At 43.3% G+C, this 15,866-nt stretch overlaps 1 protein-coding gene across 4 annotated transcripts in view; it reads right to left on the reverse strand.

Annotated features, from left to right (window-relative positions):
- Nucleotides 1–2,989: 2,989 nt before the first annotated feature.
- Arhgap32 (Rho GTPase activating protein 32) overlaps nucleotides 2,990–15,866 on the reverse strand; it is a 230,826-nt gene continuing 217,949 nt past the window's right edge. For all 4 annotated transcript variants that reach the window (XM_075966426.1, XM_075966423.1, XM_075966424.1 and 1 more), the window contains 6 exons: nucleotides 15,186–15,381; nucleotides 13,327–13,472; nucleotides 11,154–11,225; nucleotides 9,175–10,053; nucleotides 7,537–8,519; nucleotides 2,990–6,246 (listed from right to left, as the gene is read on the reverse strand). In XM_075966426.1, the coding sequence (XP_075822541.1) occupies nucleotides 3,997–6,246; nucleotides 7,537–8,519; nucleotides 9,175–10,053; nucleotides 11,154–11,225; nucleotides 13,327–13,472; nucleotides 15,186–15,381 (4,526 nt within the window). In that variant the 3' untranslated portion in view covers nucleotides 2,990–3,996. The remainder of the gene's footprint in view (nucleotides 6,247–7,536; nucleotides 8,520–9,174; nucleotides 10,054–11,153; nucleotides 11,226–13,326; nucleotides 13,473–15,185; nucleotides 15,382–15,866) is intronic.

The raw sequence follows: 15,866 nt of genomic DNA on the forward strand, positions 1-15,866 counted from the left end.
GCTGAGTCTAGGGGATGGTTATTTTCTGGTTATCTCACTCCGAATACAGGATGTCCAACATGCCTTGTGAGAATGGGAAGGCATGTGTTTTTCATTCAAACTCCCTTTGTGGAGGACTCTGAGAAGCCAGTTCAACTTCTAGGGACTGCATACTAAGTGTCAGGTAGCAGCAGACAGCAGATGCTTAGACTCTCCAAAACAGACAGAAGGCCTGTTCTCTGAAGAGTTTGAGCTGAGAGGACTTGGCCAGAAAACACACTGCAACTCACCTGACACACCATCTAACCTAATAGGTTGTAACATACAAACATCTAGTACGAGCACCCCAATAAACCACCCCATCTACTCCACCACAATTCATACTAAGTCAGAAAGGAAACACATACACAAAAAGTCTGTTTTAACCTGAAATAATTCTGTTGATATTGGAATTGCTTTCAGTGGGACATTTGCTTTAAACCACAAGATATCTCCATCTTAAGTACAAAAACCCCTTCTCCCGACCACCCCCCACCCACGCCAAACAAGGGAACAAACAAAACCCCAAACCCACAACTCAGTTTCAAATAAGTTTGGAAGAAATGAGACTGTAAATATTTACACAGGGAGCAAGAAGTAAATCACAAAACTATTTACAAAAATACACAAGCTTAAATGCATTAACAATTTACACCAGTTCACAAAAATATTAAAACATAAAAAACACTATATAAATTAAAGAACTCAAAAGTATGATCTAAGACTTCCTAGGATGCTTCTCTCATGCAGGTCATGGTTGAAAATCAGGTTTTGCTATCTCAGAATCTAAACTGTAAAACAATCATTTTTAATTCTTTGAACATTAACAGTACTAATCAGATAAGGAAAAGACCCTCTGTGCACACCAACATTATCTTGCACACATTAAAATACATCATTCTTGACATTTCCATAATACACAGTACTGATAATCACATGCCTCTAACCATTTGGAAGTAACTTTCTGACATACTTTAGCTTTCTTTATGACTTTCTTGCACTCTCTGCTCAGGTGATACTTTGCCAACATACTGAACGGGCGACCAACAGGGCTGGAACAGAGAAATGGACTTTTCAGGACCCTTCTCCGCGCACTCACTACTGCTTCCAAACTGACAACAGCTCTTCTATCTGCTCACCTCCGTGGTCCCTCCTCCGCACAGAATTAGTCTCAGGTATTTCTTTAACCTGACCCTACATTTTAAAAAATGTTTTACCATTAGAAGAAATGTGCAGGCCCTGCCCTTGGGACTGTCCTAGGGACTTCTCCAAACCGAGCATTTAAAATATATGAATGCATGTTTAAAAAGAAACTGAATTCAGTAAGAAATAAGGCTCAGATTAGATTTATTAGTAAGAACACGATGCCCCTGGAGCTTTTAGCTGAGCTCCTAGCCTGCTATCTAGGAACATCTACTTCAATCTAACCCAACTGTGGAATTTTGCCAAAAAGATAAAATCTGGAGACATGGCTGCAAAGGTAGCAGTGGGATGAGATTCTGTTTAATGTGTAAGGCAGTTCCACTTCCTTGACCATAGTGCTCCACGCCAACACTTGAAAAGAACATTCAGTTCCCGTGTTTGTGAGGTCACACACGAGGTGGACGACACTGAGGTAACCTGGCTCACAGTGATTTGCCATCCAATTTCTGCCCCCACATTGCTAGAGAAACATGTGGGCAAAGTTGTTCAAATAGCGGAATCCAAAGTTAAGGCTGTTGCTACATACAGTAAGTAACTTTAGATTTTCTCTAAAGTTTTATTTTCACACTTATACCAATAATCTGAATTATTATTCTATATTTAAAATATTTTTCTGACATTTCCAAACCCATAGGATGTTATTAATAAAGAAACTGTTCTAAGGAATTAACCCTAGTATTTATAAAAGAGACTTTTAGCTTCAGGAGTAAACAATATGTGTGACAAACAAATCTACCAATATCAAAATTGGTCTGGACTTCAGCACTTTTTTTCAGGCCAGGCCTGCAGACACTGAAGCCACTTGTCTCACTGTCCTCTCTCCCTCCATCTGTGACGCTAAGGATAACATTCAGGGCTGGTGTGGTCTTCAAGAGGCAGTAAGTTGCCTCCTTGACAAAAAAGATGACATGGGTTGAAAAAGAAAATACTGTCTGCCAACACATCCGTGTGCCAGGTAGAGGCAGCCATCAAGTTTCTGGACATTCTATGTATCAGCTGGGTCTGCATCTTTAATGCAGATGCCAAAGTTCCCACAGACCTTTGTGTGTAGGTGTTTCCAGGTGTCTACTTTAGACTTCACTGGATCCCTCTGGTCAATCTGGGAAACAAAGAACACCTTACAGACTATCTCCAAATACAAACATGTTCTTAAAACTTTAGTTCTAAATATAAACCCTTAAAACGCAATATATGACTTAATTACAAAGACTGCCATAAATCTTTCACAATTTCACAGCAGTAACAGCAGCATGATTTTAGTCTCTTAAAAGATTTCTTCCTTTGCTCTAAGTAAAAGGTAATCCCATCCTAAAAAGCCAGAGCAGCAACCATATGGAATGAAATCTCCTGTGTCTCCTACAGAGTATTAAAAGATACAAATGTACAAAACTCAAGTATTATTGTGACTTATGGAATGAAATGCCAATCTAACTCACTTTTAACACAGGTCTGCCTTACCAGACTTGGCTGGCTGGGGTGGGATGGGCCTAGAAAACAAGAGGGAAGCTGGGCTGAAGAGGTACCCTGTCCCAAGCCCAATAAGGAATGCAACTTTCAAAAGAAAGTTCCAGGTATTCACATGTTTAACATGTCTAGAGAGTTAGAAAGAACTATTCTGAAATGCTGGTGTAGATGACGAATGCAGTAAGACTGTGACCACACAACAGAAGTGAGAAAAACCACAAGATTCCAGAATGCCAGTGGGCGAGATGGAACTGCATACTCAGGGTCAATGCACAATGTAGTTTTCTAACAGGTAGTTTGTAGGGGTTCTGCAAATTCTCAGGGAACCGCACTGTAAGTTAGAAATTGAGTAACATGTACATTTATATCCCTAAGAAACTGTATCCAGTTAAACCATGCTGTTTTTTGCTTAGTGAGAATGTTTGGATTTAGAGCCAACAGGGTGACTATTTTATTGGCACTACCACTTCCTGGATCTTGTGGGATGTGCAGGGGGACAGCTCACTGAAAGCACTAGTGATGTTTTCTGACAATAACAGAGTTCACTGACAATAAGAACTTCATTTTCTGTAGAAGAAAAGTTCCTTAAATTTTAACTTAAAAAAGTAGCCCCTCATGTTTGTGTAGTGAGAGGAGCGAACAGACTGACAAGAAGAAAAAGGCTAGACTACTGAAGAATGTGGTTCAGCTTGGACCGCTATTTCACAATGATGTGCCACTAAATGTTGAAAATCCTAATTCTTTTACTCGATCATGCTGCCAGCAGTCTAAACGACAGAGCGGGAGGATCAGGGAGTTTTCTTTCGAATTTAGCACACTGGGCTCCTTCATGGACAGGGACAATGAAAGCAGAACAGAGTGGAGAGTCCACCTGGGCAGGCTATATGGCCCCTACCACAGTGGGAACACAACAGGAAATGCAGAGCCCACCAGGGAATATAGGCAAACTGCTCTGAGCTAGGTAGCAAGTGCTAAGAAAGGTCAACGTTAAATTCAATAGTTAAAGGCAGTCCTTAGAGTCTTACAAATCAGCCCTGTACAGCACTAGGGTCTGTGGTGAGAACCTCTCCCCTAGGCTTTCAGCACAGCACTTTACAATCATCCAGATCTCTTCACAGACAAACAACACAGCCTATAGATGGATGAGGTGGGAGTGGGGGGAAGGTGTGGTTTGTTTACTTTTATTATGTGTCTTTCATATGGTCAGGGGTTTTGTAGCATTATTTTTTCCTTAAATTTTTTTGGTTATTGAAAAAAATAGAACAGTCCACTGTCCAGCAGAGGCTGCTTCAACTCTATTGCTCCCAGGGCTCATTCTGCATGGATCTGTGTGTCAGGATGTGGCAAGGATAACTCTGCGGGCAGGAAGGCCCCCTGACCCAATGCTGTGGCATATGTCCTGCTCTGAGGATGGACAAAGCCAGAGGGCACATAGGCCCCCATGCCTCCCCCTCCAAAGCCTCCTCGCTGGTGCTGGGGTAGGGAGTGGTAATCCTCCAGGTTATCATATTGGGACACAACAGTCATACTGCTCTGGCGCTTGCTGTGTGTTGGATACTGGTATAGCACGCTGGGGTCCCTCTCCAGGTTCTGGGTATGGTGGAGTTTTAGGCTGTGACTCCTCTCTGGTTTGGGGGGTGGGACCATAGACTGAGAGAAGTGTTCCTCCTCCTTGTAGCAGTCTCTGGAGTGTTTCTCAGGGGCAGGTGGCTGCCTGGCTCGAGGCCGGTCGAGATCTTTGGAGAGCCTCACTTCCTTGTGGTTCATTCTTAAAGACTCCTGCCCTGATGTGACATATTTCCCTCCAGAGTTATGGTAGCTGCCTGGCTCAGAAGTGTCTGGCATCCCTTTGGGCCCATAATCTAACTGGCCAGCTCCCTGGGGATAAGGTGGTCCATTTTTTGATTCACATAATTGCCTATGGCTTGCTTCCTGATGCGCCCTGTGCTCTGGAAGGTTACAACCCATATCGTGAAGCTTTCTGTTCCTAAGGCTGCTTTGCTTCTGTGGGAGGGATGGCTTGTCTACCTGGGTGCTGCCATACCCCCCATGATGGTGGGCTCTGTCGAACTCCGGCTCTGGATGCTTCCTGTAGAAACGGTCGTCCCCCTCAGGACTGACAGCCTTGGCTGGGTGCCGCCCTTCTTTCCCCTCAGCCACAGAAAGAAGTCCAGTTTTCCCAGGATCTGATTTACTACGCAGATGGATGACATAGATTCCTCCCAAGTCATCTTGCACAGCTGGTGCCATGTTGTCGTACTGTGACATGACCGGCCCTTTCACCTTTTGTCGTGCTCGGCTCTCTCTCCTGATGGACTGCATGCGGTATTTTTCCATGTCCTCAAAATCCCACGAGGTGTAGGTGTGCTTTACATCAGCAGTGGGGGGCATGTTGACCACATTATGGTCATTACCAGAGAAATAGCCAGTCATGTTAGCCCGTGGACGTGGAGGCAAACCAGCATAATTGTATAAATTCTTTCCTTGTAGCCTTGGATTGTATAAAGCAAAATCACGGTTGGGTAGGCGGTGAAGGTGCCTCAGTTGGACTGTGCCATAGGCATCAACATCACACAAGGCTCCGTCGGGGCTGTAGTAGGAGCTTGAGGAGCTGGAATATGGACTATAACGATAGTGGACCCGTCCATTCTCAAAGTAAGGCTGAAGCTGAGTTACATGGTAATCTGAGCGGGCCTGGGAGGACTGATATGGCTTATACTGGTAGACGGGCCTTGCGCAGTAGGCTGGTTCATCATCTGGGGGAACTTCTGTTCGTGAAATGGGAACAGAGCGGATCATGGAAGGTGGGGGTGCATGGAGAGACTGGACCCTCCGGATAGTGGGGTAAGGTAAAATGTCTTCAGGGCAACAAGTATTCCTAACTGAAGAGCCCAGAGAAGAGACATACTCAACTCGGCTGCATGGTTTGGAGTGGTGTCCAGACATGTTTCTTCCTGGCGCCACATAGGTGTTATAACGAGGACCCATGGAAGCTGGTGGCTCTGATCGGGCACCATATACCTGGTGTGGCTCTAACTTATTGTGGTGTGGAGGTACGCTCTGGGGACGGAACTGGCAGTTTGGAGTCATATTGAAATGTGAACAGTTTTCTGGACCAAAGGGCTCAGTGGTGACATCAGGTCTAGCAAAGGAGGAATAGGCTATCTTCTGAGAAGCATGCTTAGGCTGTGAGATGGGGAGTGGCAAAGGCAATACACCATCCATGGAGGCTGATGAAGGGACAAAGGAGTGATAATTTGAGCTGCTGTTGGCATCTGAAGTGTTGGAGTGCATGGCAGCAGCCATCTTGCTTTCCACTGTCCTTGTTGGGGGAATTGGGGCAGCAAAGCCACAGGAATGGCCAGGAAAAGACTCAGCACGCAGGTGGAGCAGGGGGGCCCTGGTGCCTTCCCGTACCTTCTCAGGCAGTCCTGGTTGGAGAGCAGAAGCAGCCATGGGACACTGGGCAGCTGCACTGCCATCATTGACAAAGATGGATGCAGGATCACTGGTGACTTGAGGCTCAGGTGGCCTCTCTGGAGCTGGAGCTACTCCCTGGACCTGTGGAAAGAGAGTGACATTAAAAGTCTGTTGCTTAAAGACCCCCACCCCCCACCAGTGTGCAAACCCAGGCTATTTGGGTAGCAGTGCGGACTTTCCCAAGCCCTACAGTCACACTGGACCTGACCCCATGACTAGAAAAGAGTATCTGCATGGCTACATGGTTCACTACTACCTGTGGAGAAATGGGCAGTGTTTTTTAATTCATGGTAGGCTTTACATATGAGGAAAGGCTGCCTACAGTGGACTCTAATGTGCCAACCCAAACACAGGATTAGACAAACAGAGCCAGACTTAAAACTAAGCATCCTGCCTATTGGTCTAAGCTCAGCCTCAAGACCAGAAAGATTTTTAAGATGGGTATAGTTGATTTCATCAGCTGGAAGGGGTTCAGAGTGACTCAGTTCCACCCAGAGAGCAGCTGTAAACCTCTAGATACAGGAAAGAGCCAAAAAAGGGCTTGTCTGGGATGGCAGCAAATCAGAGCTCACTGCCTTTTCTTTCCGTTCACCCTGTCTGTGGGTCCACACACTAAATGTCCTGAGAAGCAGGGGCTACAATAACATCCTCCAGTAAGGTCTAGAAGTCTAACTCCTTTTGGTTTAAGGTGACCACAAAAACCTGTAGCAATATATTTTTGCTGTTTCTTTTTCAAAAGGAAAAAATTAGAAAATAACACCTTTGCATTCTGTATTTAACATTCTCTCATGAGAGCAGGTATTTAACTGTGGAACATAGCTGGTTACTGGTTATGGTTGAAATCGTAATAAACAAACCACACAAAAATTGTAAGATATTATTATTCCTTATACTTCTGTAAGATATTAAATATATTCTTCTGTAAGAAGAATCCTACAAACATGTGGAGAATGAAATAATTTCAGTGTGCACATGTGAAGGGTGGCCACAGGGTGGTTACAGGACTCGCTCGGCCACAGCGAATCAATGATAGAGTTGGGAAAGAGAACTACCACCTCAGCCCTGATATCTGGGGTTCACTTTGTTCACTCTGTCAGGATCTCACTGTGAAGGACCTCCATGCTTCAAGAAGGGAAAGCAACAAGGAGGGTTAAGCTGTCTTTAATGCACCATGGGCTCTCTGCTCTGTCTTTACTGCAAAGCCAGTAGCCAGGCAAGGGCAGAGTTGTCCAAATAGTGGCTATTTTATAAAACCTGCCACTTAACTGACTCACTCAAACATATCTCACTCAAAGATAACACATCCCACTGAAAAATGACATACCTTTGGAAATAAAATACATCACTTCACTGACTTCCTCTCCATCTTACCTTGTGGGAACTATTCAATCCTACACTTGGTGCTTCTTGTACCTGCCCCAAGGCTGGCGGTTGCTCTGCTGGCCTCTGGGAAGGAGGTGGGGGGAGGGGACGGTTAATTCTGTGCACACGCTGAAGGGTTGCAGCCACAAAATCAGCAGCAGCTGGCTGCTCAGCCATGACCCTGCTGGTATCTCTGCTGCTTGTTTCAACTCTTCCTGGAGTTGTCATCATATAAGCCATAGTGGCTGTGCTGGTGTTCTCTTCAGGGGACCCAGAAAGAGGGTGAGCTTTGTCCCTAGGCAAAGTAGAAGGCATGGGAGATTTGTCTGTAAGTTCTGAGGAATGATGGGGTTTATCCACACTGGTACCAAGATAAGAGGGGGGCTGATCTCCACCGGAGACATGAGGTGGAGACTGGTCCTGCTCCACAAAGGAGACAGCGGACATGCTGGTCTTCCCAGCCTGGTCTTCAGAGAAACTTCCATGATCATCAGACTTCTCTGAGTCTGCTAAGGGAGCTGAAGTGCTTCTAGTCTTTTCTGGGTCTCCAGATAAATGGTTTCGATGTAGCGGATTCCCTATTAGGTCTACTTGGTGGAGTTGCTCCCCAGAGTCAGTTGTGTTAGAATGAGTGGGATCTCCCATAGCTGCTGTCTCTGGGAGAGGCTGGTTACAATTTCCGAGTCCATTGATCTGCAGGTGGAACTGCTCTGCTGGTCGGTCCGTTTGGAAATAGGCTTTATCTAGAGTAACGCTAGAGTAGGAACCAGGCAGTTTCTCTTCAGATGTAACCACTGCCATGTCTCCATAACTAGTACACCCAGCCTGGGAAGTCCCTGGTCTCTTCAGTGTCTGAGTTGAGGCTTGCTGTGCAGACTCAGCTAACGCTAGTGCCAACATTCGGGCGACATTTTTCGGAGGCGGTGGTGGTGGGATAAGAGAGACTGAACTGACAGGAACGGGATCTTGAGGGGGGTCATGGGTAACTGCTCCTAGTGGGAAATTGGGAAAAAAAATTAGAATGAAAAGGTAGCTTATTTACCCTACACGGAAAGCCAAACACTCCCCATGTGATCACTAAAAACAGGTGCCTTCCATATTTCAAAATGGCAATCCATGATCTTCTATCCCACATGCAAATGTTGAGAACACACAAGGTTCAAAAGGAAAACACAGGGTTTAAAATTTGCAAACTCCTCTTGAACTGCTACAACTTGGATGGAGGGAGAAGCAGGTCCCCCACCTGACTTAGAAAAGGTCACTTAGAGTACAAGGTTCCAGTGCTTACAGACTGTGAAGTAGGCTGGCTCGTTAACTTGTAAGGCATAATACATAATAGGATATGTATTAGAAGAGAAAATAGAATCAAGAGCTACAAAGTTGTACAAAAAAATTATCCATGAATTCTGACTGTCCAAAGAGGTAGGGGTCTTTTGTGAAGGTCTGAAGCAGGACCATGGGCCCTTTGGGGAGTTCTGTTTGACTCGTTTTAGTTTAGGGCTTTGAACCCTCAGCACCATTCAGAAAAACATTCTCTTTGATTATAGCCTAGCTGTGGAAAAGGTTTTCTCTTAAAAGGCACAGATGGCACACAGGACGGAAGACCACTCTTAAATTAGGGAAGGAATAGAGGAGAACAAACGGTACCTGTCTGACTCTGTCCAGAAGGTACAGCCTTGCTCTGACTGCTCGAGACAGGCCGCTCCTCTGCCCCTGGCAATTCTACTTCTTCAGCTGCCCCCTGCTCCAGGGGCTGTGCTTCAGGCTCACACCCTTCCTGTGCCTCTCTCTCACTTGTTTTCGTCTTTCCTATCTGGGTGGGGGATCTATTTATGACATCTCTTTCTTCCACACTTTTGTCCCAAGATGGAGGTGATGCATTCTGAGCTATGGTATTGGAGACAGTACCAATGACTTCTGACACCCGAGGTGGAAGAGTCACTGAAATGGGCTCAGATATGTTCATGGAAGGAGATTTGCTTAGCTTGCGTCCGATCTTCGGAGAGAAAGCATAAACAACCTTTTCTGTAAATGAAGATGGTTTAGAAGACTTGTCCTCAGTTGGACTCAAGTCCAGGGTAAAGAATGGACTCAGCTTCTCCTGGACTGGAGACACAGGTTCAGAACTTGTAGTGCTGCCTGGAGTCTGCGACCGGCTACCACCTGCTTCTACATCGTTCTTACTGGTACTCGGTTTATCCCTGGCAAACCCTAGCGAATCCAGAAAGGAAGCACCACTCTCCAGACACTCTGACTCGGCTTTTGGAGGGCTGCATTGAAATGACATCGGATCAAAGTCCAGACTGGCTACTCCAATGTCTGGTGGACTCAAGTCAACATCCTCAGCTGAGTGAGGAGACACAAGAGCTGGAATGTGGAGCAGCCCCACTTCCTCTTCACTCTCATTGTCATGGGGCAGATTATCATAGGAATTGCAGCGGTTCCCCAGCATTTCTCCATTGAAAGAGGCAGAGAGTGCATCACTGCTAGACCTGGGTCTTCTAGGTCGGAACAACTTGGAATCACCTGGTAAAAATGGACAACAATATCAAAGCATGAATGTCACAAGACACACGATACCATGACTAGTCACCTACTTAGTACAATAGTAATATTGTATAGCGCAAGAAAAATGCAACTTTTAATTTTCTTCCCACAAACTGTCTCTGGGTGTACAGACATCAGTCATTATGGTAAGAGAACTTCCAAATTAACAAAGAAGGCACTGTTCCATAGCCTGGATAGGAAAAAGGAAAGGGATTCTTGGATTGTATGTATTACTGATCCACCACTGACTCTTGCCATGACACTAGGCAGGTTTCTCACTTTCTTTGTGTCTTATTTTATTATTGGCTTCATATATAACTTCATATATATATATATATATACATATATATAAGTAGAAGTCATCACTTAAAATAACACTTTGGGCATAAAACAGTAAGAAAAAAGGGGCTGCTTATTATGGGAAAATATCCTTATGCTATCCAAATTTCTTTTTAAAGCGAACATGTTTCTTCCTAATAAAAAGTATTCACATGCATTTTGTAAAGTTCTCCATTCACGCACTTAAAACACTTCTACTTTTTTTCCTAATGAGAACAGGCTTTTCACTTCTCAAACAAACCCAAGCAGCACAGCACAGCACAGCACAAGACAACACTTGCTTTCATAAAGTTTGCCTGTGAGTTTCAACTTAGGCTGTAACCACATCTCCCTCCAGCATCTGCCAGGAGATGTTGGCCCCCTTTGGAGGCAGACTTGGGCTTTAAGTAGTCATGTCCAAATGTTAATGACCCTTGAGTAATGGAGACCACCCACCATCAATTAACAAGTGAAGCTCAAAGTTGTTCCCATACCAAATCTAAAGGAATTAGTGACACTTGCTTTTAAGCACTGACAAATATAAATGTTTGCTTTCAAACATTTCAGCCATTTGATATAAGTAGCATTCATGCCAAAATAACTCACCATATTAAAATATTCATGAGTTTTAATGAACCATATTTAATAAATACCAATACTACTGGAAGTGATATTTCATAGTCTTCTTACTAAGCACATATTCACAACACTGCTGTATGCAAGTTCTTTTATGCAATCCATCACAGAACACTTAGGCTTACCATCAACAGCATGGAGAGAAGTAAGGGACTCCTCACTTTTAGCTGAGCGAAGGGTTCCTTCTGCCCTGCCACCTAAATAATCAAAACCAAACAGTGTAAAACCTGTGATTATTAAAGATTATGCATTTAAAGGACTTGGTGTTTTTCCTAACTTTGTATTTCCAAGTGTGATTAGTCATTTTAACAGTCATATTCAGTTTACCACCCTATTATGTAAAGTGCTGCACTATTCTGTTTCCCAGGTGAAAACAAACCCTTCCAACGCCTACGAACTTGCATACAGAGGCAAACTAAAATACTTCTTTCCTGTATGTTTCCTGATGACCAGCTTCACAGGGTGATGTATTTACAAGTTTTTTTTTTAATTCATTCATGTGCATGGTCCATACGAGTGTATGCACACATATGCCAGTGCTTTAGGAGGCCAGAGAAGATGATGGATCCCCAGAGCTTGTTACAGGTGCTAAGAACTGAACTAGGAATTCTCCTGTAGAAGAGTTTTTGACCACTTAGCCATTCTCCCAGCCCCTCTGATGACATCTTATAGTGGTCCCATCCTCAATGACAGTGCCCTTGTAAAAATACAAGACAATGAGACACTGAGAAGAAGACCCTGTAAAGATGCAGGCGGAGAATGGAGTGACGCCACCTAAAGACAAGAAATGTCAGGGGCCATGAGGGGACAGACGAGGCAGGAGGGAATCTTCCCTGAAGAACTTGAGTGACCACAGTCGAGCTGACACCTGCCAGACTCTGAGTTTCCACACACTTTTGTGCTTCAGTCTCAATTTGTAATTATTTATGGTGGCAGCTGCAGGAAACTCAGTTATTTTAATTGTATGCATTAATCTTATCTGCCACCCTACTGTGTGTTGCTGGCCTGCTGGTAGCAAGCACTTCAAACTGCAGGTGCTTTAAGTCCTGTCTCTTAAGCTCTTTGCGACCTTCCTGCTCTCCTCTCTTGACAACAAAATCTCGTGTAGTCCTTTAAAAATCTTTTTTTTTTCCCAACCTGCCCCTCTTCCTACTCTGCTCTCATTTCCTGAAACAGGATTCTTAGTTCCCTTAAAGATGAGGTGAATTGCACCTCCTGTAACACCCAAGCTAAAAGCTCTCTTTCTTGGGGCTGGAGAGCTAGTTCGGTGGTTAAGAGCACTGATGCTCTTTAGCAGACTGGCTTTGATTCCTAGCACCCACACAACATACAGCTCACAGCCACCTCTAACTCCAGTTCCAAAGGATCCAGTGCCCTCTTCTCGCTTCTATGAGCACCATGCACATGGAGTGCGCACACAAATGCAGGCAAGACATCTGTACACATAATGTAATACTGATTAGTTTACAGTTAGCATTCTTGACTACCAGCCCACCATCTTAAGAACTGACAATGCCCACCAAAGACGTCAAACAGAATTCTACGTCAGCTGTGCTTGCATGCTGAAAGTCATTCTTCACACAGATTCCTTTCTAATTAGACTCTTAAGGCAGGGAACTACCTAAATTTTCTTCCTTCGCAGCTTGCTATCAAAATATCTACTATATGGGTAATACATGATTGCAAACTAAATGATATAAGTGAACTGAACATTATTTCTAATAGTACCTAAGGAGAAAAATATATTATTTTTCTAGATTAAGAAGATATTCTTATTAGAGCACAAATTTTTAAAAACTATCTTAAAGAATATTTTACTCAACAGTTACAGATATATCTGATGGAATACAATACTCTCATCAGCGAGTTACCTAGAAAAGAGACTGTCATTGGTTGTTATAGTTATGAATGTGAAAAGTATGCTGAAAAAGATTTTCAAATTTTAAATCTGTAAAACTAAATATCAAAACAAGTACACAACACAGCAGGATTTGCTTATTATCAGCAATATATAAGCCATGTTACAATAAAAAAGCAATGTCACAAATGCACTGCTAATTCTTAGTGTTTGTGTGTAAAAATCTACAGTTTCCTTAAGAAACTGAGTTCTTCTGTACGTAATTTATATTCTCTTATGAGCTGGTGATAATCAGACCTGAAGACAATCCACCTGTGCCCACAACTATGCACGCTCTACAGTGAGGTGTGTTGTGATGGCATGGGAAGGGGCACCCAGAGAAGGCAGCCATGAGGACAGCAGGCAGTCCGCTGTAGCAGAAAGGGCGGCAGAGTGCTCACCTTTCAAAGCCATGGCTTTCATCTCCGAGGGCTCACTCTCATTACGCTGCAACTTGCGTTTAGAGACAGAAGATGACTTCCCCAAATTGAAAAAAGAACGCCAGCTGCCCACAGGAGATTTTTTCATCTTATTCTGAGGCCTCTTTCTACAAAACAGAAAATAGTTTATCAGTATTAACATAACTGAGGCTTTATTTTTCATACAGAACACATAATGAACAAATGGTAGGAAGAACAAAACTGTTTGGAGAGGTATAATAGGAACCGTAGACAAGCCTTCTCCCTGCTGCGTGGTGCACTGTACAGGGCAGTGCTGTATGACAGGGAAGCTAAACATATGGGTAGTAATGTGAGCAACAGCTTTACAAAGGTCACTTGTACCTTACAATATGAAAAAAAAAACCTGAAAATAAGACAATGTTATTAAAGCCTCCACAAATAAAACAGTATAGAAAAACTGAAGTAAGCAGAAAGAACAAGGACAGAAGACAGGATGTTTAAGAATCTGGCATATGCTGAATGCCAGGCAGTGTGCCAACTACCCATGTACAGTTAGATGTCCTTTAAAATCAGATAACCAAACAAGAGGCCGATTAAATAAAGACCTAAGAAGTTCAGCTAATTTTTTTACTACTGTGAAATTGTGTGAGGAAGTGAGGATTTCATAAAACCTAAACAAGTCTTCATCCTAATATCTACTTTGTGAATCACTACACAGTAGAGATATCCTTGAGTAAATCAGAACTAAAACAATAAAAGCAAGGTGCTGAAGACAAAGTAACATTACATACCAACTGCTTGCTTTTTATTCACTGAAAGAAAAGGAAGGTGAAGGAATACATAACAATGAAAAATAACAAATTCTGAGGTTTTGTTAGTGTTGCCTCATCTAAGGAAACAAGAGCCTTACATTCATGAGTACAAGCCAGAAGGGTAGCCGTCACATCAAACATACCCTGCACATAGATTCATCATCCTACAGACCTAGCAAGGGAGTCACACCCGTTATTGGTGTTCCTCAGGGAAGCAGGCAGGGAGGGTATCTGATGGAGGAAGGTCATTGGCTAATAAAGGAACGCTGCCAGGTCAGACATGCTAAATCTTTCCCGGTAAGACCGGTGCTCACAGATTATTAGAGATGGGTTGATTGGGATATCAGAATTAGCCAGTAAGGGCTAGAGCTAAGGGCCAAGCAGTGATTAAAAGAATACAGTGTCTGTATAATTATTTCAGGGCATAAGCTAGCCAAGCAGGCGGCTGGGGTGTTGGGGACGCAGCCCCGCCGCTCGTATTACTACAGGTATCAGTTTGGAGAGACTCAACTAAACACTGCAGAACAAACAAAGTCTCATACAAGTTTGTAACTTTGTGTTGGGTCGAGTTCCCAGCTTCTCTGGGTTGTATGACAACTTCTGCACTCATCAGAACTGCACAGGCAGCTCCACCCCCATTCCTGACCAGGTGGGGTCTCAGGTGGGTGGAAGGGTCTCTAAGTCTCAGTTACCAGGGACTCTGACACTAGTCAGGAGTCTGTTGGAGCTGGATAAGGAACCAGTGTCCAAGAAGCCATTGCACATTCACTACTTTCTGACTAAGTTGTTTTAGTACAACTTATTTTTAAATTCCTAAAAAACATTTCTCAGAGAGAAAAGCCAGCGCCATATAATGAATGTGTATCCCTTTATTAGCAATTTCCCTTGTACAACTAACTTTCTTTTAAAGGGTTTGACATCACTCATATTCAATTAAATATTTTCTAAAGCTGCCACAGATTTTATTATAATAATAATAAAAAATTTAGAGCAAATTATTTTCTACAGCTATGAAACCATATTTTAAAATAGGACAGTGTATTTTACCTTTCCAGTGGGAACTCAATAATGGTATGAAACTTCCCTTGAAGTGCAGCAGGCCCTTCACCTACTTCGATGTACTTATTTTCAGTCACAATGGGAGAATTGACCTGAGCCTGTGTTCTTGCCTGGGCTTCCTCCAATGTCAGCAGCTTGGTAGATGGAGAAGATACCAGCAGGGACTTGGGCCTTGACAGAGACGCTTCAGAGAAAAAGGAAGAAGAATGTCAGTGTTGTATGCGTAAGTCAGTTTGCCCACCATCAATCTCTACCTAGCGACAGTGTTTCAACTTTTATTCAAGGTCTTTCAATGACAAATATCACAATGTTTTATATTTAATAAGAAACAGAGGGTGACATTGCAGAGCACAGTGAAATTCTATCATAATCTATTTTCCTTTCAGGTAAAGGTAATCACTCAACATTTTTAGTTTTAGAAGAATTTTTCTTTTTATGCTAAATCTCCTATTTTTATATATACTAGTAATGTGGGTGAGGTTTTTTTTAATGTCTAAAATACTTTTAATTATTTTTTTGTATATGGGTGTTTTGCAGGTACATGACTGTATACTACTTGACATGTAGTACCCATGAAAGCCTCAAAGGGGTGTTGGATCCACTTGAACTGGAGTTGCAGATGGCTGTGAGCCACTTTGTGGGTTGGGAAAACAGAACTTGGGTACTCTG

The sequence above is a fragment of the Microtus pennsylvanicus genome, chromosome 3 (assembly GCF_037038515.1).
Source record: "Microtus pennsylvanicus isolate mMicPen1 chromosome 3, mMicPen1.hap1, whole genome shotgun sequence".
NCBI lineage: Eukaryota > Metazoa > Chordata > Mammalia > Rodentia > Cricetidae > Microtus > Microtus pennsylvanicus.